General features: G+C 49.7%; 2 protein-coding genes across 5 annotated transcripts in view; one reads left to right on the plus strand and one right to left on the minus strand.

Moving 5' to 3' along the window:
- dnah5l (dynein, axonemal, heavy chain 5 like) overlaps window positions 1–20880 on the plus strand; it is a gene marked incomplete at both ends in the record, with an annotated part of 59281 nt that extends 38401 nt beyond the window's left edge. The window contains 30 exons of the mRNA XM_079234145.1: window positions 61–219; window positions 290–446; window positions 2393–2538; window positions 2672–2806; window positions 3822–3923; window positions 4026–4139; window positions 5424–5591; window positions 5745–5849; window positions 5929–6042; window positions 6891–7067; window positions 7308–7499; window positions 8762–8917; window positions 9031–9213; window positions 10792–10962; window positions 11044–11295; window positions 11522–11648; window positions 11737–11858; window positions 11936–12085; window positions 12232–12396; window positions 12547–12764; window positions 12889–12944; window positions 13095–13216; window positions 13344–13494; window positions 14655–14854; window positions 14957–15145; window positions 15337–15469; window positions 15941–16149; window positions 16235–16456; window positions 18032–18245; window positions 20732–20880. Of these exons, the coding sequence (XP_079090271.1) occupies window positions 61–219; window positions 290–446; window positions 2393–2538; window positions 2672–2806; window positions 3822–3923; window positions 4026–4139; window positions 5424–5591; window positions 5745–5849; window positions 5929–6042; window positions 6891–7067; window positions 7308–7499; window positions 8762–8917; window positions 9031–9213; window positions 10792–10962; window positions 11044–11295; window positions 11522–11648; window positions 11737–11858; window positions 11936–12085; window positions 12232–12396; window positions 12547–12764; window positions 12889–12944; window positions 13095–13216; window positions 13344–13494; window positions 14655–14854; window positions 14957–15145; window positions 15337–15469; window positions 15941–16149; window positions 16235–16456; window positions 18032–18245; window positions 20732–20880 (4758 nt within the window). The remainder of the gene's footprint in view (window positions 1–60; window positions 220–289; window positions 447–2392; window positions 2539–2671; window positions 2807–3821; window positions 3924–4025; window positions 4140–5423; window positions 5592–5744; window positions 5850–5928; window positions 6043–6890; window positions 7068–7307; window positions 7500–8761; window positions 8918–9030; window positions 9214–10791; window positions 10963–11043; window positions 11296–11521; window positions 11649–11736; window positions 11859–11935; window positions 12086–12231; window positions 12397–12546; window positions 12765–12888; window positions 12945–13094; window positions 13217–13343; window positions 13495–14654; window positions 14855–14956; window positions 15146–15336; window positions 15470–15940; window positions 16150–16234; window positions 16457–18031; window positions 18246–20731) is intronic.
- On the minus strand, window positions 19113–26754 carry cavin4b (caveolae associated protein 4b). 4 transcript variants are annotated; one of them, XR_013771203.1, is made up of 3 exons: window positions 26110–26754; window positions 20824–22152; window positions 19113–20722 (listed from the first exon to the last, which is right to left on the minus strand). XR_013771203.1 is itself a non-coding variant. In XM_079234310.1 (2 exons), the coding sequence occupies exons 1-2, from the start codon at window positions 26455–26457 to the stop codon at window positions 21586–21588; spliced, it is 915 nt and encodes a 304-aa protein (XP_079090436.1). In that variant the 5' UTR covers window positions 26458–26754; the 3' UTR covers window positions 19114–21585. The 4 variants fall into 4 exon arrangements, 1 of the variants encoding a protein (XP_079090436.1); XR_013771204.1 differs by having other exon boundaries at window positions 20812–22152; XR_013771205.1 differs by having other exon boundaries at window positions 20795–22152.
- Window positions 26755–27821: the final 1067 nt, after the last annotated feature.

Raw genomic sequence — 27821 nt, forward strand, 5'->3', positions numbered from 1 at the left:
TCGTCCTCCTCCTCGCGGAGGTCAGGTGAAGGTTAACCCAGTGACCTTTGACCTCACCAGTTCCCGGGCCTGATCTCGGGCTGCACCGTGGACTGGTTCCAGCGCTGGCCTCGGGACGCCCTGGTGGCCGTGTCGCATCACTTCCTGTCTCGGCACCAGGACCTCCGCTGCTCGGAGGAGGTGAGGCAGAGCGTGGTGGTTACCATGGGAACCTTCCAGGTACGTGTGCGTCCATCATCATCATCATCATCACCCAGCCGACGGATCACATGACCCCTGACCTCCGCAGGACCTGGTGGCGGAGAGGTGTGCCGAGTACTTCGAGCGCTTCCGCCGCCAGACGTCCGTGACGCCGCGGTCCTTCCTGTCCTTCATCGACAGCTACAAGGTCGTCCACGCCGGCAGGATGCAGCGCGTCGGCTCGCTGGCCGAGCGCATGAAGACGGGTGAGCCTCCTTTTTCAAAATAAAAGTCCTGCTCCTCTCTGGAAACAGAACCATCGTGACTGGAAGTAGAGAACTAGAACATGTGTGACGTGAGTCTTAAAGATAAGAGATTTTAAATGAGGCGTGTAGAAAACGTTTTTATTGGTGACATATTTTATTTTCCATTTCTGATTTTCAACTTTTTATCTTTTGTTTTATTACTTTTTTTTGTATAAAGATCAGCTGGTGAATGTGTTGTTGTTGACACACACTACAGGTACACACACAGAGAAACACACTAGAGGTACACACTAGAGGTACACACACAGGTACACACATAGAGACACACACTACAGGTACACACACATACACTACAGGTACACAGAGACACACTACAGGTACACACACATACACTACAGGTACACAGAGACACACTACAGGTACACACACATACACTACAGGTACACAGAGACACACTACAGGTACACACTAGAGGTACACACACATAGAGACACACACTACAGGTACACACACATACACTACAGGTACACAGAGACACACACTACAGGTACACACTAGAGGTACACACACATAGAGACACACACTACAGGTACACACACATACACTACAGGTACACACACATACACTACAGGTACACAGTGACACACTACAGGTACACACACTACAGGTACACACTACAGGTACACACTAGAGGTACACACACAGAGACACACACTACAGGTACACACACATACACTACAGGTACACACATAGAGACACACTACAGGTACACACTAGAGGTACACACACAGGTACACACATAGAGACACACTACAGGTACACACTAGAGGTACACACACAGGTACACACATAGAGACATACACTACAGGTACACACATAGAGACACACTACAGGTACACACATAGAGACACACTACAGGTACACACTAGAGGTACACACACAGGTACACACATAGAGACACACTACAGGTACACACTAGAGGTACACACACAGGTACACACATAGAGACACACTACAGGTACACACACATACACTACAGGTACACAGAGACACACTACAGGTACACACACAGAGACACACTACAGGTACACACACATACACTACAGGTACACAGAGACACACTACAGGTACACACACATACACTACAGGTACACAGAGACACACTACAGGTACACACACAGAGACACACTACAGGTACACACACATACACTACAGGTACACAGAGACACACTACAGGTACACACACATACACTACAGGTACACAGACAGAGACACACACTACAGGTACACACTACAGGTACACACTAGAGGTACACACACAGAGACACACACTACAGGTACACACATAGAGACACACTACAGGTACACACTAGAGGTACACACACAGGTACACACATAGAGACACACACTACAGGTACACACACATACACAGGTACACACATAGAGACACACACTACAGGTACACAGAGACACACTACAGGTACACAGAGACACACTACAGGTACACACACAGAGACACACTACAGGTACACACACATACACTACAGGTACACAGAGACACACTACAGGTACACACACAGAGACACACTACAGGTACACACACATACACTACAGGTACACAGAGACACACTACAGGTACACACACATACACTACAGGTACACAGACACACACTACAGGTACACACACAGAGACACACACTACAGGTACACACTAGAGGTACACACACAGGTACACACACATACACTACAGGTACACACAGAGACACACTACAGGTACACACACAGATATTTTAAAGTATATTTATATTTATCATTTAAAGTAAATATATTTATTGATGAAATCAATTCTAATCAACTTCGTATTTTCAACTTTTTATGATTTTAGTTGAACTTGTTTTTAAGTAAAGCTCAGCTGGTGAATGTGTTGTTGTTGTTGTTTACCGCAGGCCTGTGTAAGCTGATGGAGGCGGAGCACTCGGTGTCTCAGCTCTCAGAGGAGCTGGTGCTGAAGGAGCAGGAGCTCGCCGTCGCCTCCCAGAGGGCAGACGAGGTCCTGCAGGAGGTCACGGCCAAGGCTCAGGCGGCGGAGAAGGTTCGATGCCGTCTGTGCTCATGTTGATCAGTTATTAGTTTATTAGAACTTTATTTTAAAAATAGGACTCCTGATGAGTCAGTGTGGGTCTGTAACTGTGAAATAATAATCATCATCATCATCATCATCCCAGGTGAAGCAGCAGGTGCAGAAGGTGAAGGACAAAGCTCAGCTGATCGTTGACGAGATCGAAGTAGATAAAACTGCAGCAGAGTTCAAACTGGAAGCTGCGAAACCAGCGCTGGAGGCTGCAGAGGCTGCACTACAGGTACACACACACTACAGGTACACACACACTACAGGTACACACACACTACAGGTACACACACACACACTACAGGTACACACACACTACAGGTACACACACACTACAGGTACACACACACTACAGGTACACACACACTACAGGTACACACACACACTACAGGCACACACACACACTACAGGTACACACACACACACACACTACAGGCACACACACACTACAGGCACACACACACACACACACACTACAGGTACACACACACACTACAGGTACACACACACTACAGGTACACACACACACACTACAGGTACACACACACACACACTCACTACAGGTACACACACACACTACAGGTACACACACACACTACAGGTACACACACACACTACAGGTACACACACACACACACACACTACAGGTACACACACACACACTACAGGTACACACACACACACACTCACTACAGGTACACACACACACTACAGGTACACACACACACTACAGGTACACACACACACTACAGGCACACACACACACACACACACTACAGGTACACACACACACTACAGGTACACACACACTACAGGTACACACACACACACTACAGGTACACACGCACACTACAGGTACACACGCACATATACACACTACAGGTACACACGCACATATACACACTACAGGTACACACGCACATATACACACTACAGGTACACACGCACATATACACACTACAGGTACACACGCACATATACACACTACAGGTACACACGCACATATACACACTACAGGTACACACACGCTATAAATCATAAACTAATAATCACATAATAGGCGTCCCGTGTCTCTCTCTCACCATTAAGACCATCAAGCTGTCTCTCTCTCACCATTAAGCTGTCTCTCTCTCGCCATTAAGACATAAAGCTGTCTCTCTCTCACCATTAAGACCATCAAGCTGTCTCTCTCTCACCATCAAGCTGTCTCTCTCTCACCATCAAGCTGTCTCTCTCTCACCATTAAGACCATCAAGCCGGCGGACATCTCCACGGTGAGGAAGCTGCAGAAGCCCCCTCACCTCATCATGAGGATCATGGACGCCGTGCTGCTGCTGTTCCAGAGGAAGGTCACAAGCTCCGCCTCTTCTTGTAAACGTTCAGCGTGTCGTCGGGTCGAGCTCACTCTTCTTCCTCCTCCTCTTCCTCCTCCTCCTCTTCCTCCCGCTCAGATCGACACGGTGAGCGCTGACCCTGAGCGACCTTGTCCTCGACCTTCGTGGCCCGAGGCCCTGAAGCTGATGCAGAACTCCAGCTTCCTCAGCATGCTGCTGCACTTCAGCAAGGTGAGCTGCGTGTTGTTGCCCAGGGCGGCCAGCAGGGGGCGGCCGGGCACAGCGTCTCTGAACCCGTCCTGCTCACGGAGGCCATTAGGGCTTTTTAATCATCAGGTCCTATGATAAGAGTTTCATAAACTGAGTCACACAAACATGTAGCTTCAAAACCTCAACGTTTGATCCCATTTAACATAAAACCATGTCACACTCTCAATGTAGAACTTATCAGCTCTTTTCCATCTTATTCAAGTTAAAAACATATTTTAATATAAGATAATCCTTTATTAGTCCCGCAGTGGGGAAATTACAGGATTACAGCCGCATTGCTCAAATGAATACAAGAATAATAATATAATTTATACTTAGAAAAAAATATTAAAAAAAAAATATAATTCATATTTCTTTTTATAAATAATTTATTAAATTTATTTAATTTTAGTAATTTATATTCTGAAAAATAATAATATATTTATAATCCCATCCATTATCAGCCGCTTATCCTTATATATAAGTTATCTATTTATAATTTATATTTAAAATAAATAAATATAAATATTGTTATCCCGACTTGATCCTGACCTTCAAGGATATTTTAATAATAGTGTTGTGAAGAAGTGACGATCTGTCTGTGTGTGTCTGTGTGTGTCTGTGTGTGTGTGTGTCAGTGTGTGTGTGTGTGTGTCAGTGTGTGTGTGTGTGTCAGTGTGTCTGAGGGAAACTCCCTTCTCATCTTATCACATTACAACCATCACCTGCTTTTAGTGTGTGTGTGTGTGTGTGTGTGTGTGTGTGTGTGTGTGTGTGTGTGTGTGTGTGTGTGTGTGTGTGTGTGTGTGTGTTTGTGTGTGTGACATACCTGCTAAGCCGTGGATCAGAGCTGGTTCTGGTTCAAGGCTCTTGGTCCCTCTTTAGCTTCATGTATCCTGAAGGCTTCACGTGTTTATCATCTCAACGCTATGAATTGTGGGTAATCCCGTCAGGCAGTAGGTTGAGAGAGAATAATAATACATGAACAAACAGATCTTCTGATATAATAGATATGAATATTATGAGACTATGAAGTCACACATTTATGGGAAATAATTTGTGACAAAAACAGTTTGTGTTTTGATCAAGGAGCCATATATATATATATATATATATATATATATATATATATATATATATATATATATATATATATATATATATATATATATATATATATATATATATATTATATGCACACACACACACACACACACACACACACACTCTCACACACACACACCTGAGCTGTCCTCTCGGTGTCAGGACTCCATCACGGAGGAGGTGGTGGAGCTGCTCGCTCCCTACCTGGACATGGACGACTACCACCTGGACTCAGCCAAGAGGATCTGTGGCAACGTGGCGGGTCTCTGCTCCTGGACCCGAGCCATGAAGGACTTCTTCTCCATCAACAAGGAGGTGCTGCCTCTGAAGGTAGGAAGGAGACGCACACACGCAAACCTCCAAGCTGCCAGTTTACAGTGTTAATCAAACATCCACTGTGTGTGTGTGTGTGTGTGTGTGTGTGTGTGTGTGTGTGTGTGTGTGTGTGTGTGTGTGTGTGTGTGTGTGTGTGTGTGTGTGCAGGCTAACCTCACCCTGCAGGAAGCTCGTCTGCTGGTCGCTCAGACTGAACTCTCTAAAGCTCAAGAACAGCTGGACGCCAAACAGCAGGAGCTGGACGCCGTGCAGGTACACACACACACACACACACACACACACACACACTCCTGCTAGTAGAAACAATAACAATAATAATAACAACTTTCAGGCGCTGTACGACGGCGCCATGAAGGAGAAGCAGAAGCTGGAGGACGACGCCCAGAGCTGCCGTCACAAGATGACCACGTCTAAGAGCCTGATCCAGGGGCTGGGGGGGGAGAAGGTCAGCCACCCTCACCCTGTCACCCTCACCATGTCCCCCTCACCATGTCACCCTGTCACCATGTCACCCTCACCATGTCACCATGTCACCCTCACCCTGTCACCATGTCACCCTCACCCTGTCACCCTCACCATGTCCCCCTCACCATGTCACCCTGTCACCATGTCACCCTCACCATGTCACCATGTCACCCTCACCCTGTCACCCTGTCACCATGTCACCCTCACCATGTCACCCTCACCATGTCCCCCTCACGCTCACCATGACCCTGTCACCGTGTCACCCTCACCCTGTCACCATGTCACATTCACCGTGTCCCTGTCACCGTGTCACCCTCACCCTGTCACCGTGTCACCTTCACCCTGTCACCATGTCACCCTCACCATGTCACCATGTCACCCTCACCCTGTCACCCTGTCACCATGTCACCTTCACCCTGTCACCTTCACCATGTCGCCCTGTCACCGTGTCACCCTCACCCTGTCACCTTCACCATGTCACCCTCACCATGTCACCATGTCACCCTCACCCAGTCACCCACCCTGTCTCTGTCACCCTGTCACCCACCCTGTCACCCACCCTCACTCTTTCTCCCCTCCCACCCTCACCCTGTCACCCACCCCACCCACCCTACCCTTTCACCCACCTCACCCTCCCTCACCCTGTCACCCTCCCTCACTCTGTCACCCTGTCACCCACCCTGTCACCCTCCCTCACTCTGTCACCCACCCCACCCTCCCTCACCCTGACACCCTCCCTCACTCTTTCACCCTGACACCCTCACTCTTTCTCCCCTCCCACCCTCACCCTGTCCCCCACCCCACCCTCCCTCACCCTGTCACCCTCAGGTGCGCTGGACCGACAGCAGCGCTGCGTTCCAGACTCAGACGCTCCACCTGGTGGGCGACGCCCTGCTGTGCTCCGGCTTCCTGTCCTACGCCGGCCCCTTCAACCAGGAGTACCGGCTGCTGCTGCTGCGGCTGCTGAGGCAGGAGATGACGCAGCAGCTCATCCCCTTCAGCCCGGTGAGTATTGATCAGGTTATTGATCCGACCATCAGGTTATTGATCCGACCATCAGGTTATTGATCTGACCATCAGGTTATTGAATGCCCTGATGGTCAGATCAATTATTTCAGCCTGTTATTAAAATAATGCATGTGTTTCCTATGAATCATATCTGCTAACATATAAACTGATTTATTCATGTTTTGTGATGATTTACTGAACTTAAGTCATAATTACGGCCACGCCCCCTCTCTGCAGGACTTGGACGTGATTGGTCTGCTGGTGGACCCGGCCACGGTGAGCGAGTGGAGCCTGCAGGGTTTACCCGGAGACGACCTGTCGGTCCAGAACGGCATCGTGGTGACCAAGGCGTCCCGCTACCCGCTGCTGATAGACCCCCAGGGCCAGGGCAAGACCTGGATCCAGAACTTGGAGGGAGACCAGCTGCAGGTAGGGGTCTAAACACGCCCTGCAGGTAGGGGTCTAAACACGCCCTGCAGGTAGGGGTCTGCACTCATCCAGCTGCAGGTAGGGGTCTAAACACGCCCTGCAGGTAGGGGTCTAAACACGCCCTGCAGGTAGGGGTCTACACGTGTCCAGCTGCAGGTAGGGGTCTACACACACCCTGCAGGTAGGGGTCTACACGTGTCCAGCTGCAGGTAGGGGTCTACACGCGCCCTGCAGGTAGGGGTCTAAACACACCCTGCAGGTAGGGGTCTGCGCGCGCCCTGCAGGTAGGGGTCTACACGCGTCCAGCTGCAGGTAGGGGTCTACACTCGTCCCCCTGCAGGTAGGGGTCTACACGCGTCCAGCTGCAGGTAGGGGTCTACACTCGTCCCCCTGCAGGTAGGGGTCTACACTCGTCCCCCTGTAGGTAGGGGTCTACACGCGTCCAGCTGCAGGTAGGGGTCTACACGCGTCCAGCTGCAGGTAGGGGTCTGCACTCGTCCCCCTGCAGGTAGGGGTCTACACGCGTCCAGCTGCAGGTAGGGGTCTACACTCGTCCCCCTGCAGGTAGGGGTCTACACGCGTCCAGCTGCAGGTAGGGGTCTACACTCGTCCCCCTGTAGGTAGGGGTCTACACGCGTCCAGCTGCAGGTAGGGGTCTGCACGCGCCCCCCTGCAGGTAGGGGTCTACACTCGTCCCCCTGTAGGTAGGGGTCTACACGCGTCCAGCTGCAGGTAGGGGTCTGCACGCGCCCCCCTGCAGGTAGGGGTCTACACGCGTCCCCCTGCAGGTAGGGGTCTACACGCGTCCAGCTGCAGGTAGGGGTCTACACGCGTCCCCCTGCAGGTAGGGGTCTGCACGCGTCCCCCTGCAGGTAGGGGTCTGCACGCGTCCAGCTGCAGGTAGGGGTCTACACGCGTCCCCCTGCAGGTAGGGGTCTACACGCGTCCAGCTGCAGGTAGGGGTCTGCACGCGTCCAGCTGCAGGTAGGGGTCTACACGCGTCCAGCTGCAGGTAGGGGTCTGCACGCGTCCAGCTGCAGGTAGGGGTCTGCACGCGTCCAGCTGCAGGTAGGGGTCTACACGCGTCCAGCTGCAGGTAGGGGTCTGCACGCGTCCAGCTGCAGGTAGGGGTCTACACGCGTCCAGCTGCAGGTAGGGGTCTACACGCGTCCAGCTGCAGGTAGGGGTCTACACGCGCCCCCCTGCTGGTGAGACGTGAGAATGAAACGAAGACGCATCTAAGTGCTGTTGTCTTCTTCCAGGTGACGTCTCTGAACCACAAATATTTCCGGTCCCACCTGGAGGACAGTCTGTCTCTGGGGCGCCCCCTGCTGCTGGAGGACGTAGGGGAGGAACTGGACCCCGTCCTGGACAACATCCTGGACAAGAACTACATCAAGTCTGGGTCCACCTATAAGGTCTGTGACTCCTGCTTGAATTTATAAAAATACAGCAAAACATTTAAGACTAAATATCTTGACTCTCCTATTAAATATATGTGTATACACGCAATATACATTTCCTCCTGCAGGTGAAGGTGGGCGATAAGGAGGTGGATGTGATGAAGGGCTTCACCCTCTACGTCACCACCAAGCTGGCCAACCCAGCGTTCAGCCCCGAGGTCAGCGCCAGGACGGCCGTGGTGGACTTCACCGTGACCCAGCGCGGCCTGGAGGACCAGCTGCTGGGGCGGGTCATCCTGCTGGAGAAGCAGGTCGCTGCCCCGGGTCAAGTCAATGCAATCTGTACACATACGACATCCTCTGACCTTTGACCCTCAAACCAGAACAGGGTCCAGATAAAACCACGATCCATGTAAACCTGTGAGGCACAAACAGTCAGCTGCTCCGCCGGGTAGCCAGGTCGTATAGTCTAGACTCTAGAGGGATACTCTAGAGTCTAGAGCAGCGGTTCCCAAACTTTTTAGGCCACGCACCCCCTTCTACATCCCGACCGGTTCACGCACCCCCAATCCCCCACACCTTCAAAAAACAACGCAACAGAGCCTATTTATAGCCGCATAAAATCGGACCAATGAGAGAACTGTTTGCTCGCGCGTGGCGTTTGTTACAAGATTTAGTCCGCTGTATACATGTCAGTTACACAAGGCGTCACTTTTAAAGAGCAATAAGGATGGCGAGGACACACGCACAGGCTCAGAGGCAGACTGCATTTCACATTTATTTACTTAAACACAGTAAGCCACGTAAAGAACAAAGAGTGGCACATGATAGGCTCAGAAACAGATATCAATAAAAAAGGAGGAGTCCATATGAGGATCTCTCTTTGAGAGACTCACATGGATGAGACTGCAATTGTTTTGGGCTGTTTTGTAACTCTTCCAATTTTGATCTAAAAATGTAAGGGGCTTCTGACTTGCACTGGCATGCTTGGTGTTCAGGTGGCGGCGCAAATAAGAGGCTTCAGACAGCTGTTAGCCAGAACCTCACTGCACAACAATCTGCATTCCAATCCAAGTGAAGCCCAGACCCAGAGAATTGTCATCATGTTTCCTCTTTTTTCCCCAGTCTGATGCTCACTCTCGTTTCCTCTTTCTTCACCTTGACTCTTCGATGGCCTCTGTGCTCCCGGTTTGTCTGATGTCTCTTCCTCCTTCTCGGTCTCCTCCGTCTCCTCTTTCTCCGACTCCCGGTCGATTTCTTCTCCCGGTCTCTCCCCAGCACCTCTCCGTTTCTCTCCCTCCGGTTCCTCCCTCTCTCTCTGTCCCTCTCCTCTTTTATTACTGATAGCTTCAGATGTCCCACCTGACAGCTTCCCGATTTCAGCCAGTTTAACATATTTTCATGGATGTTGCTGAATGAATGAAGCTAGGCTAGCTAGTGTGTAGTAAAAGACAGTCTGGCGGCCGGACCGGAAGTGCATCAATTTATTAAATTGTACATTTTTAATTTTAAATTTAAATCTTACAAAGGGAATTTTTATAATTAAAAAATCCTACTTAATTTTTTTCAAATTATGTTTAATATTAATTATTACACTATTAGACCACCATTACATTTTTCCTCTCACACACCCCCTAGAGGCAGCTCACGCACCCCCAGGGGTGCGCGCACCACACTTTGGGAATCCCTGCTCCAGAGTATCCGCCCTGTGAAGCTTTCATGAAAACCAGTTTTTCTGCTAACAAACAAACCAAATTAAACAACGTAACCTCCTCGATGGAGGTAATAATACGTTATTAACAGCCGTGCTTGCACATTATTTTTGTATGTGCAATGAGACCATAAACATGGCCATACATCTGAATCGTCCTCCCTGTGCGTCTCACCAGGAGCTGGAGGGCGAGCGAGTGAAGCTCTTGGAGGAGGTGACGTCCAACAAGAGGAAGATGCAGGAGCTGGAGGACAGTCTGCTGTTCAGGCTCACCAGCACCCAGGGGTCCCTCGTGGAGGACCAGTCTCTGGTTGAGGTCCTGAGGGTCACCAAGACCACGGCTCAGGAGGTACTGCTCCAAACAGGAGATGAACACAGTTTCTCTGATTTGAAGGACGCCAACTGAAGACCAACTGATCCTTTCTTCCAGGTGAGTGAAAAGCTGTCTGTTGCGGCGGAGACGGAGGCGAAGATCAACCAGGCCAGGGAGGAGTACCGGCCGGTGGCCACCAGGGGGAGCATCCTCTACTTCCTGATCGTGGAGATGTCGCTGGTCAACGTCATGTACCAGACGTCCTTGCGACAGTTCTTGGGGCTCTTCGACTCGTCCATGCAGAACTCCGCCAAGACGCAGCTCACCTCCAAACGAATCGGCAACATCATCAACTTCCTCACCTACCAGGTAAAATTCTCCGGCGAGGGTTGAGGTCCAAACCAAAGGTGTGACCCTTAAATCGTCCCTCAATAAAATCTAATCTGCAGTTATTGATCCGTTCGGTGATTCCTATCTTAGTCCTGGAGCGGTCTGCACCCGCTGTGGCAATCCACGCCTCCAAGATTGTGATTGAGACTTTGATCCGGTTTCCTGCAGGTGTAACTGACTGAGTACCTGTTTGCTCCTCCCTCAGGTGTACTGTTACACAGCCAGGAGTCTGTATGAGGAGCACAAACTGCTCTTCACTCTGCTGTTGGCTCTGAAGATCGACCTGCAGGCCACAAACATCTCGCACCCCGAGGTGCTCACCTTCGTCAAAGGTCACGCACCCATCGTCCTCCTCCTCCTCTCCATCCTTTTCCTTTATTATCAAATCATTGTAATAGTGTGCTGTCTGTGTGTGTGTAGGTGGAGCTTCTCTGGATCTGAACTCTGTAGAATCCAAACCCCGACGTTGGATCCTTGATCAGACCTGGCTCAACCTGGTGCAGCTGTCCAGCCTGCCGCCATTCAGCCAGATCCTGACCCAGGTAGAACCCAACCGCATTTACACTGGAGCAGGTGAAGAGGGAACTCTTAGACAGAAGGTATGTTTCCTTGTGTCCAGGTGAGCCAGAACGAGCGCGCCTGGAGGACGTGGTTCGACCACCCGACGCCAGAGGACGCCCCGCTGCCTGATGGATACGAGGAAAAGCTCGACACCTTCCGGAAGCTCCTGCTCATCCGGAGCTGGTGTCCCGACCGAACCACAGCTCAGGTCTGACTGCTAACTTCTTATAGTGCAACATCAGCGCTCTCCTTCCCTACAGTGTAACGCCAGCGCTCTCGTTCCTGTAACTCTCTCGCTCCCTACACTGTAACAGAGACGATGAAATACTGTCTGTATTTGTGTGCGTCGATCAGGCACGTCACTATATCTCGGACTCTCTGGGTAAACCGTATGCTGAAGGTTTGGTTCTGGACCTGGACGCCATGCTGGCAGAGAGTGACAACAGTACGCCGATGGTCTGCCTGCTGTCGATGGGCTCGGATCCCACTGAAAACATAGAGAGGCTCTCCAGGAACAAGGTGAAGGGACGGGATGCATGATGTGGGAAATAAATCAGTGGATGGAGGAAACATACATGATGGGAGGATGACTGGTTGGGGATTTAAGTTCAGGAAAGTACAATAGGTCAATGCACAGATGAACAGCAGAGTCCTGCTCTCGGCCTGCAGGGGGCGCCGTGCCGTCCCATTTCCATGGGACAGGGCCAGGAGGTTCACGCTCGCAGGCTATTGGCCAACAGCATGGCGGACGGCGGCTGGCTCCTCCTCCAGAACTGCCACCTGGGACTGGACTTCCTGGACGAGCTGCTGGAGACGGTCACGGCGTCGGCGCCAGACAGCGCGCACAAAGGGTTCCGGGTGTGGCTGACGACCGACGTGCACCCCAGGTAACGCGGTTTAGCTCGTGGAGCCACGATTCATGTTGAGATGAGTCTTGGACATCTATAATGTGTGTGTGTGTGTGTGTGTGTGTGTGTGTGTGTGTGTGTGTGTGTGTGTGTGTGTGTGCAGATTCCCCATCACCTTCCTTCAGTCCGCCATCAAGTTCACCAATGAACCTCCTCTTGGTAAGAAGTCGTCTTCAGCTCCTGATCTTCTGGATCAGCTTCGTCCGGGTCTTTTTATTTATTTAGTCATATTTCGTCTTGTTTTGATGGTGAATAATTGATTGACATATGATGTTTTTCGTGTGTTGTTCCTTTGCTCGTCTTCATCAGGGATGAAAGCCGGTCTGAAGAGGACTTTCCACGGCGTCACTCAGGACCAGTTGGAGATCAGTAGCCTGCCTCAGTGGAAGCCTCTGCTGTTTGCGGTGGCCTTCCTGCACACCACCGTGCAGGTCTGCGTACAGCCTCTCTGCTGGTGCTCTTTAATGGCACCACAAAATTATGATTTGACAAAAAACGTATTCCGATTTTCACGAGGTATTCACATAGAAATGAATGTTTACCTCTTCTTCCCGTCAGGAGCGCCGTAAGTTCGGTCCTCTCGGCTGGAACATCCCCTACGAGTTCAACCAGGCAGACTTTACTTCCAGCATGCAGTTTGTGCAGAACCACCTGGACGACCTGGACTCCAAGAGAGGAGTCAACTGGAGCTGCCTGCGCTACATGCTGGGTCAGTCCTCAAGTCCTCTTTCTGGGGCCGGGTCCTGAACCAGACACGACACAACCAGACACAACCAGACACGACACAACCGGACACGACACAACCGGACACGACACAACCGGACACGACACAACCGGACACGACACAACCAGACACGACACAACCAGACACGACACAACCAGACACAACCAGACACAACCAGACACGACACAACCAGACACGACACGACACAACCAGACACAACCGGACACGACACAACCAGACACGACACAACCGGACACGACACAACCGGACACGACACAACCGGACACGACACAACCGGACACGACACCACCGGACACGACACCACCGGACACGACACAACCAGACACGACACGACACAACCAGACACGACACGACACGACACGACACAACCGGACACGACACAACCAGACACAACCAGACACGACACAACCAGACACGACACAACCGGACACGACACAACCGGACACGACACAACCGGACACGACACCACCGGACACGACACAACCGGACACGACACAACCGGACACGACACAACCGGACACGACACAACCAGACACAACCAGACACGACACAACCAGACACGACACAACCGGACACGACACAACCGGACACGACACAACCGGACACGACACAACCAGACACAACCGGACACGACACAACCAGACACAACCGGACACGACACAACCGGACACGACACAACCGGACACGACACAACCAGATACGACACAACCAGACACGACACAACCAGATACGACACAACCGGACACGACACAACCAGACACGACACAACCGGACACGACACAACCAGATACGACACAACCGGACACGACACAACCAGACACGACACAACCAGATACGACACAACCGGACACGACACAACCAGACACAACCGGACAGGACACAACCGGACACAACACAACCGGACACGACACAACCAGACACAACCGGACAGGACACAACCGGACACAACACAACCGGACACGACACAACCAGACACAACCGGACACGACACAACCGGACACAACACAACCGGACACGACACAACCGGACACGACACAACCAGACACGACCCTGTGCAGGTGAGGTCCAGTAACCCTGTGTCTCGTGTGCAGGTGAGGTCCAGTAACCCTGTGTCTCGTGTGCAGGTGAGGTCCAGTACGGCGGCCGGGTGACGGACGACCTGGACAAGCGGCTCCTCAACACCTTCACAGCTGTCTGGTTCAGCGAGAGCACCTTCAGCGAGTCCTTCTGCTTCTACAGAGGCTACAGCATCCCCAGGAGGGCCAAGAGCGTCCAGGACGTCCTGCAGCACATCGAGGCGCTGCCAGCGGTGGACTCACCTGAGGTCAGCGCACACGCACACACCTACACACACACACACACACCTACACAAACACACACACACACACACACACAGCCCGGGTCACACTGGTGTTCCTGGTTGCAGGTTTTTGGGCTCCATCCCAACGCCGACATCACCTTCCAGACCAACCTGGCCAACGAGACGCTCGGCATCATCGTCAACATCACGCCGAAGGACGGCGGGGGCGGAGCCGGGGAGAGCCGGGAGGCCGGCGTCCAGAGACTAGCCAATGAGATGCTGGAGAAGCTGCCACCTGACTACGTCCCTCACCAGGTGTGTGTTCAGCCCCTCAGGAGGGGACCTGTGGCCTCTCGGTCGAAACAATAGTCACAGACTGAAGCAGCGGGGCATCATGGGAGTTGTAGTCTTCATCACAATCGATTCATTATAATTGTAGTCACACACGTGAATATGGAACATTTATACAAAGTGGTGCTGTTACTGAGTAACTGAGTGTTTCGAAGGTCAAAGGTCAACTGCAGAGGATGGGCCCACTTCAGCCAATGAACATCTTCCTGCGACAGGAAGTGGACCGCATGCAGCGAGTCATCAGCAGCGTACGGAGCACGCTCAGCGACCTGAAACTGGCCATCGACGGTCAGTCACACACACACACACACACACACACACACACACACACACACACACACACACACACACACACACACTCACTAAGACGGTGTATAGACAGCTCCTCCGTTAGTGAACATGGTGCTGTATTTATAATGGTTAATGGTGTTCAGAATAATTATCTGAACACCAGCAAGTATTATTGTTGTTTTTTTATGAAAATTAAAAAATTAAAGTTCAGTCACTGACTCTCCAGGTGTTAAAATTATATTTTATTTCACTGGAAGAAGTCGGGCTGTAACCAGACAGCATGCTGTCGTTAGCATGCTAGCTAAACCAGCCACTGTGCTTTCTTGCTACATCTCTCTCAAAGTTTAGCCTGTTAGCAGAAGGCTAAGCTAATCCATTAGCAATGCTTTCTCAGTTGTCGCTTGTTAGAATCCCAGCTCATCATTGTAAATGCTTGCGAGTCCATTGACAGTAGCCGGTGTCACGCAGGCACCATCATCATGTCGGAGGACCTGCGCGACGCCCTGGACTGCATGTTCGATGCCCGGATCCCGCGCCTGTGGCTGCGGCTCAGCTGGCCCTCGGCCACGCTGGGCTTCTGGTTCGGCGAGCTGCTGGAGAGGAACCGGCAGCTGGACGGCTGGATCGGCGCCGGCCGGCCCGACCAGTTCTGGCTCACCGGCTTCTTCAACCCGCAGGTCGGTCCCGTCCTCTCGGCCCCGGCGCCGCGACCCCGCCCTCTCGCCCTCTCGCGCCGTCTTAACGTCTCCTATGTCCCCGAAGGGCTTCCTCACCGCCATGCGTCAGGAGACGACGCGCGCCAACCGGGTCCGGGGCTGGGCCCTGGACACCGTCGCCCTGAGCAACGACGTCACCAAGATGATGCGGGAGGACGTGTCGGCCCCGCCCCCAGAGGATGTGGGCGGAGTCTACATCTACGGCCTCTTCCTGGACGGGGCGGGGTGGGACCGCCGCGGCGCCAGACTCTCCGAGGCTCCGCCCAAGGTCAGTGTGACCTTTACGTGCTGTCTGATAGTAATCATGACGTAAACATTTTATAGAGAGTATTAAAATAAAGCAACGGTAAAATAATGTTTAAAATCTCAAATAAAAGAAAAGATCATTCAAATAAATATATTTGAACATATATATATACGCCGCTATTACCAGTAGTAAGATGTGTTATTGAGGTACATTATTTATATATATATATACGTATATGTGTGTGTGTGTGTGTGTGTGTGTGTGTGTATATATATATATATATATATATATATATATATATATATATATATATATATGTATATGTATATGTATGTATATATATATATATATATATATATATATATATATATATATATGTATATATATGTTATGCCAACATTTAGACTTATTGAGAGCAGCTATTGCTTCTTAGACACAGGTCACTGGTTACCATGGTGATTGGGCAGACGAGATCTTAAGAGTGGAAGTGGATTGTCTACAAAACCATCTTAAACCCGGCTTCCTATGCAAAAACATCAAAACCACCAAAATAGTACAGTCAACAGGAAAGAAGCAGCCGAACGCGCTGATGTGCTCGTTCTGTTTGTGGAGTTAAACATGTGAGCGTCAGCTGTTGCTCCTCATGTCTGTATTTAAAGTGACACACACACACACACACACACAGACGCGAACGTGCACGCGACCGTATTTACACGTGCGCGCACGCTACCATAGACACACACAGTCAGCCATTTTGTCCTGGCTAAACAAAGCTAGCTTTATGCTAGCTTTGTTTATTACTCTGCCTCTCCTCCAAAAGGCTGCAGGTGGTGTGTGTGTTAAACTGATTGGCTCATATGAAGTGTGTGTGTGTGTGTGTGTGTGTGTGTGTGTGTGTGTGTGTGTGTGTGTTAAACTGATTGGCTCATATGACACACCTGTGTGCTCTCTTTTCATGGTGATTGAAGACTGGGTGAGAGCCAGCAGACTGAATAGAGGCCGACTGGTCGGTGGATTTAAGGAAATAAACCTGTCAAACTACTGAATTTGATAACAACTATATGAATCATGAGAGAGACTTTTGTGAACGTTTAGCTGTCCTTAAATGTTTGTGATATGCTTGTTGTGTTTGTAGAGTTTAACATGTGAGCGTCTTCAGACTGATGTCAGCTGACCAACTGTCAGTTTGCTCCTCCTGCCTGTCACTGGTTGTCATGGTGACAGAGCACCATGAGAGGAAAACTCGCTCTTTATCAAAAACCAAGACTCCAAACGGCAAAAAAAAGGAATCATGAGAGAGATAAGAGTGTTGTGAACCCAGAAATGTCCTTTAAATGTTTGTGGGTGCAGACATGAAGCGTGATGGAGCAGTTGCTGGTCTTCATGTCGCCTCTCACTCAGCTGGCTCTCCTCTAGCTCTGAACATCCCGCGCCATACACAACCATCGGAAACTCTGAAATTGTCCGAAAACGTTCCTAAACCTGAACAATGATTCCATAAAAACTGTGCTAGCTATCAAATTGGGCAAATGAACTTGTTTTAGGCGTTAACTTGCTGGCATCGTCACCCGAATAAAATGAGCCGCCTCCCCTCAGGTCCTCTTCACGCCGCTCCCCGTGGTCCACGTCTACGCCGTCAGCTCGGCCAACATGGCCGCCGGCGGGCAGGCGGCCATGTTGTACTCGTGTCCCGTCTACAGGAAGCCGCGTCGCACCGACCAGAACTTCATCTTCTGTCTGCAGCTCCGGAGCCTCCAGCCGGCCCAGCACTGGACGCTGAGGGGGGCGGCGCTGCTCTGCGACTGCAGGAGTTAAGCTCTGGTTTAACTAGGCTCAGTCTGGGTTAACTAGACTCACTCTGGGTTAACTAGGCTCAGTCTGGTTTAACTAGGCTCAGTCTGGGTTAACTAGGCTCACTCTGGTTTAACTAGGCTCAGTCTGGTTTAACTAGGCTCAGTCTGGGTTAACTAGGCTCACTCTGAGTTAACTATAGGCTCAGTCTGGGTTAACTAGGCTCACTCTGAGTTAACTAGGCTCAGTCTGGTTTAACTAGGCTCAGTCTGGGTTAACTAGGCTCACTCTGGTTTAACTAGGCTCACTCTGAGTTAACTAGGCTCAGTCTGGTTTAACTAGGCTCACTCTGGTTTAACTAGGCTCACTCTGGTTTAACTAGACTCACTCTGGTTTAACTAGGCTCACTCTGAGTTAACTAAGTCCACTTTTTGTTTAATTAAGTTCACTTAGACGGAACTTCCTTTCTATTTTATTTATATCTAAAAAGCCAACAGGCAGAAACTTGAACGAATGATGCTAAGCTACTTAAACTAGATTAGAGTTGGTATTTATCGTTATTATTTCTAAATGTGTGTGATATTGTGATATTAGAAGGAATCGAGCACATTTTGTAACGAACTGCTTCCAGATGCAACATAAAGGTGAAGAGATAAAAGTGTGTTTGTTTGTTTGAGGCGCTGTGGAGAAGCTTCCCTTCAGGTGACTCGTTGTAAAGTGACACAGATCCACTAGAAGCTTTTCATCTTCTGTTTTAACGGCTAAACGGTGAAGAAGAAATAAAACAGAACGTCTGGTTCCTGTAAATAACAACAAGACCAGTCACATTAATATTTATCTTTTAGATTTCAAAAGGCATCGAGCGTTATGTTGTTTATCTCAACGAAAACGCCAAACTTTATTTTTATTTTATTAACCGTTCAACATTGACACACTTCTGTTCTTAACTTAATTCTTATGCCGTGTTCACACAAACAGTTGCGAAATATTTGCGCGTCCAGATTACATGTTAAGTCAGTGCACAGCCGCGTTAGGTTGTGAAAAAGCGGATTTTTTGCCGGGCGTCGCGATAGAAGCGAAACGGCGTTGCAACGGCGCTTTTTCACTTTTTCGCTTTTTCACTTTTTCGCTTTTTCACTTTTTCGCTTTTTCGCCGCCGTTCAAATATTTCAACTCCAGCGAATAATTCGCATGACGCGGAGTTGCGAAAGCCAATCAGCGTTGAGAAGATCCGCCCGGCATCACCGCGGTTACTGAAGGAAGCTGCTGGTCCTGAAGGAGCGCTGGAAACAGCTTCACTCAGACACTCGTCCTGGAGGAGGAGCTGAGTGTGACTACGGATAATGTTATGAACCCAGACACGGGGCGGGTGATGTCCCCACGTGTGTGGGACTTCCTCAACAAGTATGAAGCAGAACTAGAGGTTATTTACCTGGTGGATGAAGGAAATAGTAAATGTTTTCAAGACAGAGATAAGCCCCGCCCCCTTTCCCCAGCGATGGTTGCGAAAAAACAGATTAACCACATAGAGCGAATTTTTCACCTGCGGCGCGATATAGGCGAAGTGGCGATGCGAAAATTCGCATCTGTTTTGGTGTGAACACGGCATAAGAATGAGTTTTCATATTTGTAAACGTTTGACCCATCAACACACACAAACACTCGTTCACGGGTCATTTTGACCCCAAGACAGCGGGAGGGATAAGAAGGTCAAACTCAGGTTTATTCTATTTTATTTGATCTCTTAAAGACCGAAGAGGCTCGTTTCTTTATTGAAGTTCATGTCATCAGAGGGAATTCATAAATATATTATTTGTTTATTAACAGCCAGAAAACCAAAATCAATAGGAATCTTAAAAAGAGAAGAAATGCAGTTAATATATGATTGTTTTTTTTAATTAAATTACTACGACTCTTAAGAAGCTCAACGTGAGTTTTTACATGTTGGAGGAAAAATAAAACATCTGTTATTATTATTGTTATTATTATTATTATTATTATTATTATTATTATATAAAGCATCACTTTGGTGCTCAAACCTGCTTTAAGGCGACGGCCTTGCAGTCACTCGCTAACAAACTCTAAAATTAATCAACTTTAAAATATAAAGAAGGGATGAAATAAAATGACAATAAACTTCTAAAGACTTTTTGAGACGTCTCCAAAATAAAACTACTCACAACTTTGTTCTGTTCCACAAAAACATTTATAATCTTTTTTTGTTGCGGGTACATCATTAACACTTCATACAATGCATCTTTGTAATATGAATCATATCCAGTAATGTTCATCAATCAACAATTAAAGACTTTTAACCTCCATGATTATAACGGGGGAAAGATGTAGTTTTTATCATTTAGAATCCCGTCAAGTGGTTGCACCAGCTAGTCGGGTCTTTGTCATTCAAATGATCCAGGGACCAGGACCTGACCCAGTACCTGATCCAGTACCTGATCCAGTACCTGACCTGACCCAGGACCTGATCCAGTACCTGACCTGACCCAGTACCTGAACCAGTACCTGACCCAGGCCCTGACCCAGGACCTGACCCAGGACCTGAACCAGTACCTGACCTGAACCAGGACCTGACCCAGGACCTGACCCAGGACCTGACCCAGTACCTGATCCAGTACCTGACCCAGTACCTGACCTGACCCAGGACCTGAACCAGTACCTGAACCAGTACCTGAACCAGGATCTGGACTTTGAACATCTAGACCTTGACGGAAAAAGACAAAATGTGATCAGACTTTCTAAAGTTTTCTAAATAATTTAGTTCATTCGCTCCAAACCAGCTGACGGAAACGCTCCCAATTCACTTTCTTTCTTTTTTTTGTTCTGCAACATCTAAAAGGTTTCCTGAGAATTGAATGGAGACACTTTAGTCCACTTTATTCACGTCGTTTCTTTACTTTAATCATTTCACTTAAACTCTTAATCGCATTAGTTCTCCAAACATTTCACGGAACCCAACATCCCTCGAGCCCGTTATGTTTCATCCTCCAACATGTCAACCTCTCCATCATGCAAACAACACGGGACAGCGGCGGCGTGATGATGGGAAACGAACACTTCTTGTTCTTTCATTTCCCAAAGTCAGTGTTGATGGAACACAAAACAAAACAAAAAGACTATATTTGCTGATTTGACAATAAAAGTCCAGAACACACACGACTGAAATAACCGCGATGGTTCCAGGAATCCGTTGGGTGACTTGATGTTCAGCCGCACAATGTTAATCTTCATAATCCGCCGCTCTGCTCGGTGGCAGCCGCCGTAGAAATCTCTCTTTCCCGCCCTCTCGGTGGTCTCGGTGGCCCAGAGAGAACGGACCCGGATCCTCCTCGGCGCCTCGAGGTTTACGACAGCTGCTTCATGTCGTACATCGGCACCTCGGACTCGTCCGCCTTGCCCTCGTCGGCGGCCCCCTTGGCGGCGTCCGGGCTTCCCTTGCGGCCCTTTGGAGGCGGGACGGGTGCGGCGGCCTCGGCGGCGCCCTCGGCTCCCTCCTGGCCCTCCGCCACAGTCCTCTCCTTCTTCAGGTTGAGCTTGGCCGGGACGCTCTTGCTGATGGTTTCCTTCAGTCGCTCGCCGGACTGCTTCAGACGCTCGCCGGACTGGCGGATCTTCTCGCGCCTCTCGGCCGTCACGATGCGCTCGCCGAACTTGTTGGCCTTGGTGCCCAGGTTCTCGCGGGTCTTGCTCATGTTCTCCTTTGAGAAGGTGGCCTTGAAGCTCTCGATGCGCGTCAGCCCCGTCTTCTTGGCGCGGCCAGCCGCCGAGGAGTCGGCCTCCTCCACCACCATGTACTCCTCGTCCGAGTCCGGCGGCAGCTCGAACTTGTCCGGTTCCACGTCGGCTCTGGCGCTGCCGCTGGGTTCTGCCGGCTCGCCGCCCGGCGTGACGGCCTTCACCTCCTGGTCACCCTGAGGGAGGAGAACAGAACCGTGTGAACCCGGGAGAACATCGTGATCACGTGACCGTTTAACCAGACTTTGTGCCTGAGGGGAACACACAGATATTGTTGATGTCAGGTTTAAATCTGTCCCTGGTTAAAGTGTGTCATGTAGACTGTAGCGTGCGGGCCGTGTTCCTGCCTCCGTAAATAAACCGCAGCACCTGTTTCTGCAGCTCAGCTCGGCTGCAGGAGCTAAACTTATCAAAGCCGGATCTCTTTCAGCTGCAGGACTCGTTACGCATCGGCCTGCAAGCCAAAGATCCGGTTACGAGAACATGAAATGGAGCAAAGATGTTCAAGCCGATGGCTGCAAACTGTCCCAGATCCCTGCAGCCGGGACTCACGATCCCGCTGGCCCACTCATTCATACTGGGAGCTGACCAGTACAACAGGTCCACAAGGGGACACCGCCATCAAAGCCAAAGAATAGTAGAGAACCACTTGGCAATCTGCCATAAGATGCATGCTTAGAGTTTCTGGTCCTCAGTTGGTGACCCAGTTGAACTAAGTTCAGCGAGGCTCGTTTCTACATTCTGATGGTGAGTGAAACGTGAGCTGTCCTCAGGACCCCTGAAGGGCCAGACATCTGATCTTGGAAGCAAAGGGAGGAAACGTAAGAAAACTCATTCTCTGTCCCGTCATCTGAGGAATTTGACATTTTTGGAGTCAGTCCTGGATGATTTCATCCATTAAGTTGAATGAACATTCATGCTAATTAGCCTGTAGCATGCTAACGATGTCAGAGGATCTTTGACTATATGCATCGGAGGCACTATGTGACACCCGATAGAGGCTGAACTTTACAAAGCTTTAACAGAACGCATACCATTCATACCTGAGCTCCACAGCCGTCTGCTAACAAGCCAGTTCATAAATAAATAATGAATACGCCTCCCAGCTCCTCTGAAGCCACCCAATTAACACGTTTGTGTCTCGGTGGTTTAACGTGTTCTGCTTGTATCTGGTTCTCTGGAGGCGGAGAACACAGCAGCTCTGTGTGGATCAATATGCTGTCGTCCAAGAAATACACTCTGATTACAACTGATGCTTTAGACCTTTGGACCAAACCAATGTTTCCACTGCTTCTTTATGCTAGGCTAACTATGTTTAGAATCCCGGTCTGATCCATATATCCTCCATCTATCCATCCATCTGTCCATCCATCCATCTGTCCATCCATCCATCTGTCCATCCATCCATATGTCTATCCATCCATCTGTCCATCCATCCATATGTCTATCCATCCATCTGTCCATCCATCCATCTGTCCATCCATCCATCTGTCCATCCATCCATCCATCTATCCATCCATCTGTCCATCCATCCATATGTCTATCCATCCATCTGTCCATCCATCCATATGTCTATCCATCCATCTGTCCATCCATCCATATGTCTATCCATCCATCCATCTGTCCATCCATCCATATGTCTATCCATCCATCCATCTGTCCATCCATCCATATGTCTATCCATCCATCTGTCCATCCATCCATATGTCTATCCATCCATCCATATGTCTATCCATCCATATGTCCATCCATCCATCTGTCCATCCATCCATATGTCTATCCATCCATCCATTTGTCCATCCATCTGTCCATCCATCCATATGTCAATCCATCCATCATCCATATATCAATATGTCCATATATCCATCCATATATCAATATGTCCATACAGTATATCCATCCATCCATCCATCCACCCATATATCCATCCATATATCCATCCACATGTCCATATATCCATGTGTCCATATATCCATCAATCCATATGCCCATATATTCTTCCATGTGTCCATATATCCATCCATCCATCCATCCATATGTCCATATATCCATCCATCCATACGTCCATATATCTATACCATCGATACCTTCCTCGAAGCCCAAAGATTAAAACACGTGTTATCAATGCCAATCAATGAATTTCCTTCAGTCAATTATCGTCAACGCTGTTTCTTCCTCGCATCCACTTAGTTTGAACCAACCATGAAGAGACAAGAAATGGAATTACAAACGTCAACTCAAAGTTTAGGACTTGAATTTGGATTTCAGTGCAGAGGCTGGAGGACCTGGTTCCACGTTGATCCAGGTATTTGAGTCGGCATCGGACCGGCATCGGTACCGCTGCATCTCTACACAGAACCTCGTAGAACTAGAAGAAGTTCTTCTCCGTTAAAACTGTGGTCAGAGAGGCAGGGGGTCAAAGGTCACGAGCCCATCTGACCCTGTGACATCAGTTATGTGCCAAAGCCGAGAACGAATCAAACGGCGGCTAGCAGCTAACAGATAGCAGCTAACAGCTAACAGCCTGATGGAGAACCGGCTCTAAATCAGATGGGAGCGAGCCGGCCGCTATATTAGGAGATGCTGGAGCTTCACTCAGAATAACCCGGTCTGTCAGCGCTCAGCTGGCACCGTCACACACAGCAGGTAGCATCTGTGCTAACGGAGCTCACGCTCTCATTCGCTTTAGTCGTGGGGGTGAAAAGAAAGAAATCTGGTCTTTTCCCCCTCAGCCGTCCAGCAGCCAGAGGTTTGATCGGCGCGTGACCTCACCGGACCGCTCTGCAACCGGACCCCGGGCATGAGGGTCCACGTCACTGAGCCACGCCCCAGAGAGACATGCGGGCGCTAGTTAGCATGGTACATGTGTCAGAACCTATTGTGTTGTATGAGGAGGATGTCTCTGATGATGTCATTCAATCCGTTACAAATGGATTAAACAAATCTTTATTTTGTGTTTTTCCTCCTTTTGTTGAAGCAGCACAACTTGTCGTCTCTAGAGCATCGATATCTGATGTGAAGACTAAAAACCTCTAGAAGCATCAATGAAAGAGAAGTTAGAAGATTCACCTCGAAGATTTATTTTAATGCCAATTAATCATCATCCAGGAACTGCTGCTTCTAAAAGAACGACGCTCTTCAGGGCCGAGGGTTTAACCTTTCAGCTCGCTGACGTTCATCCAGAGCTAAAATAACCAGCTCGCCATCGCTGGCAGCTGCTCGCCGTGAAGGCCAAAGTGTGTGTGTGTGTGTGTGTGTGTGTGTGTGTGTGTGTGTGTGTGTGTGTGTGTGTGTGTCTGTTGCCACATTGCTCGTGGCCACAACAGTCCCTCCATGCCAGACTTGAGTGTCTCTACCATCTCTTGGGTTTTAATATCGACGGTAATCTAAACAGACTAGCGGCTTTTTCACGTCTTTATGAAAAGTTTCTCGACACAAAAAAGTGACTTTTAGAGACGTTGTGTTGTAAAATCCCTTTCAGTCTTTGGGAATAACTAGAAATGAAACAGGAGGCATCTTCTACACACGTGCTCCCTTGAGTTGAGTTGAGTTAACTAGAAGTTAACTAGACTCACTGCTGTTTTAAACTCATCTGTCAAACATCAACGGGCACTTTTTAGTCCCACAGAACTGAGGATAATAATGAGAGTTCTGCTGTTATCTGAGTCCTATAGTCGGCCACATGGTCCACCAGTGCAGACCCTTTGGCTCCATAGAGGCAAACAGAACCTAAAGGCACCGGAGCTGTTAAAGGGAACCGAAGACCAGATCCCGTTCAGTCTGATCAGATCAGGGAGGGTTGGGTACTGATGCGTTCTCTTCGGATCGGGCAGCACTGTCCTCGACCTCTTTCAGATCGGGTTTCTTTTGTGGAGGATTATTTTAAGCTTGTTGGGTTCAGGTCGGTTCTCTGCAGAACTCGTTTCAGGTTCAAATGTTCTGACCAACGGATATGTGACCATATTATCCAGTAAACCAGCGTACCTTCTGTGACTAGAAACTAGAAACCCTCACGAGTAGTGCATTAAGTTCCTGACAGTACATTCTAACACCAGAAGGTTCTCTCTCCACGAGGCCTTTGATCAGAACCCCGGAGGTCCACGTCCACCGGTTCAGGTTGGGTTGAGTCTTACCTGGTAAATGACCACCCTGAACTTGTTCTTGGCCAGGAGGTCTCCCTGGGTGGCCTCCACCTTCTTCACCCTGACGTTCTGGTTCTCCACGCGCACCCGCACGTCCTTCACGTGGCGGCTGACCTTGCGCGTCTTCTCCAGCAGCCGGTCCACTGTGGCGCTGGTGTTGGCGTGGTCGCCGGTCAGCTTCACCACGTCCGTCTGGATGGTCTTCACCGTGCTCTCCAGCGCCAGCTGCCGCTCCTCCATGCGCTGCTGCGTGGTCTGCACGCTGTCCATGAGGCCCGCCACGCGCTCCAGCAGCGCCATGATGCTGCCCGCGTCGTCCACGCCCGCTTTGTCCGTCATGTCGCTCGTCGGGTCGGTCGCCTGGTTTTGCTTGGATTCGGTCGACCCGGTAGAGCCCAGTGAGGAAGGCGAGGAAGACGGAGAGGAGAGACGAGCTCCGGCGTGATCGGCAAACCTTCCGGGTGTCTTGGAGGAGGAAAAGAGAATCAGAGCCACGGAGACCAGAAGGATGAGGGTCGAGGCATCGGGGGATCCGAGGAAAGAGAAGGAGGAGGAGTGATGAGGGAGAGAAACCTCCTCTGAAGGACCGGATCACCCCTCTACCACTGACCCTGGAACTGGTCCCATCAGCTGGGAGACTCCACCCTGCTGGGAGAGGGAGAGAGGGAGGGAGGGAGGGAGGGAGGCTAAAAGGAGAGCTGAGTTCAACAATATCCTGCTTGGTTTAAAGCGACCACACTAAGAATAGACCTTATTCCAGCCATTGTGTGCGTAGAGGTCGTCTTCCTCCTCTGAAGGTCTGAGAAACTTCCCCCTCAATCCGATAATTTAGAAATGAAAAAGGATATTACAGGAATGTCGGCGTTGAGGAGACGGATGACGAGCGACATGGATCCGGCTTCTCTGTGTTCTCTGCTGCTAAAAATACTGTTTGGGTAAAGTGACTCCTGCTCCTCTTTGTGGGGTGGTGGGGGGTGTGTGAGTGGACCAAAAGGATTGGACCCCCCATCTAGTCCTCCATCATCTAGTCCTCCATCATCCATCTATGTTCCGTCTTCGTCCTCCAGGTTTCGACTCTTCTGGCCTCCAAAGAGAATTCCTGCTGACGCTTTCCGCTGCCATTTATCGCTGCCGCCTTTGTTGCTTCCTGAAGTTCTGAGGGTCTGGAGGTCTGAGGGTCTGGAGGTCTGGAGGTCTGAGGGTCTGGAGGTTCAATTCAGTTTATTTTGTATAGCCCAACATCACAAATACAAGTTTGCCTCGGAGGGCTTTACAATCTGTAACATAACATCCTGTCCCGGGACCTCACATCGGATCAGGAAAAACTCCCCCAATAAAGATAGTAAAAACCCTTTAACAGGGGAAAAAAGGGGAAGAAACTTGAGGGAGAGCAACAGAGGAGGATCCCTCTCCCCGGATGGACAGAAGCAATAGATGTCATGTGGCCAGAATGAATAACGTAACAGAGTTACAGCACATTACATGAATGTGACAGAAATGATTCATATAATGAGTAGTAGGCATGGTCCATGATCCAGATAGCCACGACCCATTAAGCAGAAGGAGGTAGAGAGGAGGGGCATCCCAGGGGCAGTGGGAGGAGAAAGCAGGGCCATGGCAGCTGGCCCTGGTCTGCATATTTAAAAAGTGTTACAGTTCTGAATTAAAAATGAAAGTTGTCAAAATAAGATAAAGGAATCAAA

Source organism: Taurulus bubalis (genome assembly GCF_910589615.1).
Source record: "Taurulus bubalis genome assembly, chromosome: 18".
Taxonomy (NCBI): Eukaryota; Metazoa; Chordata; class Actinopteri; order Perciformes; family Cottidae; genus Taurulus; species Taurulus bubalis.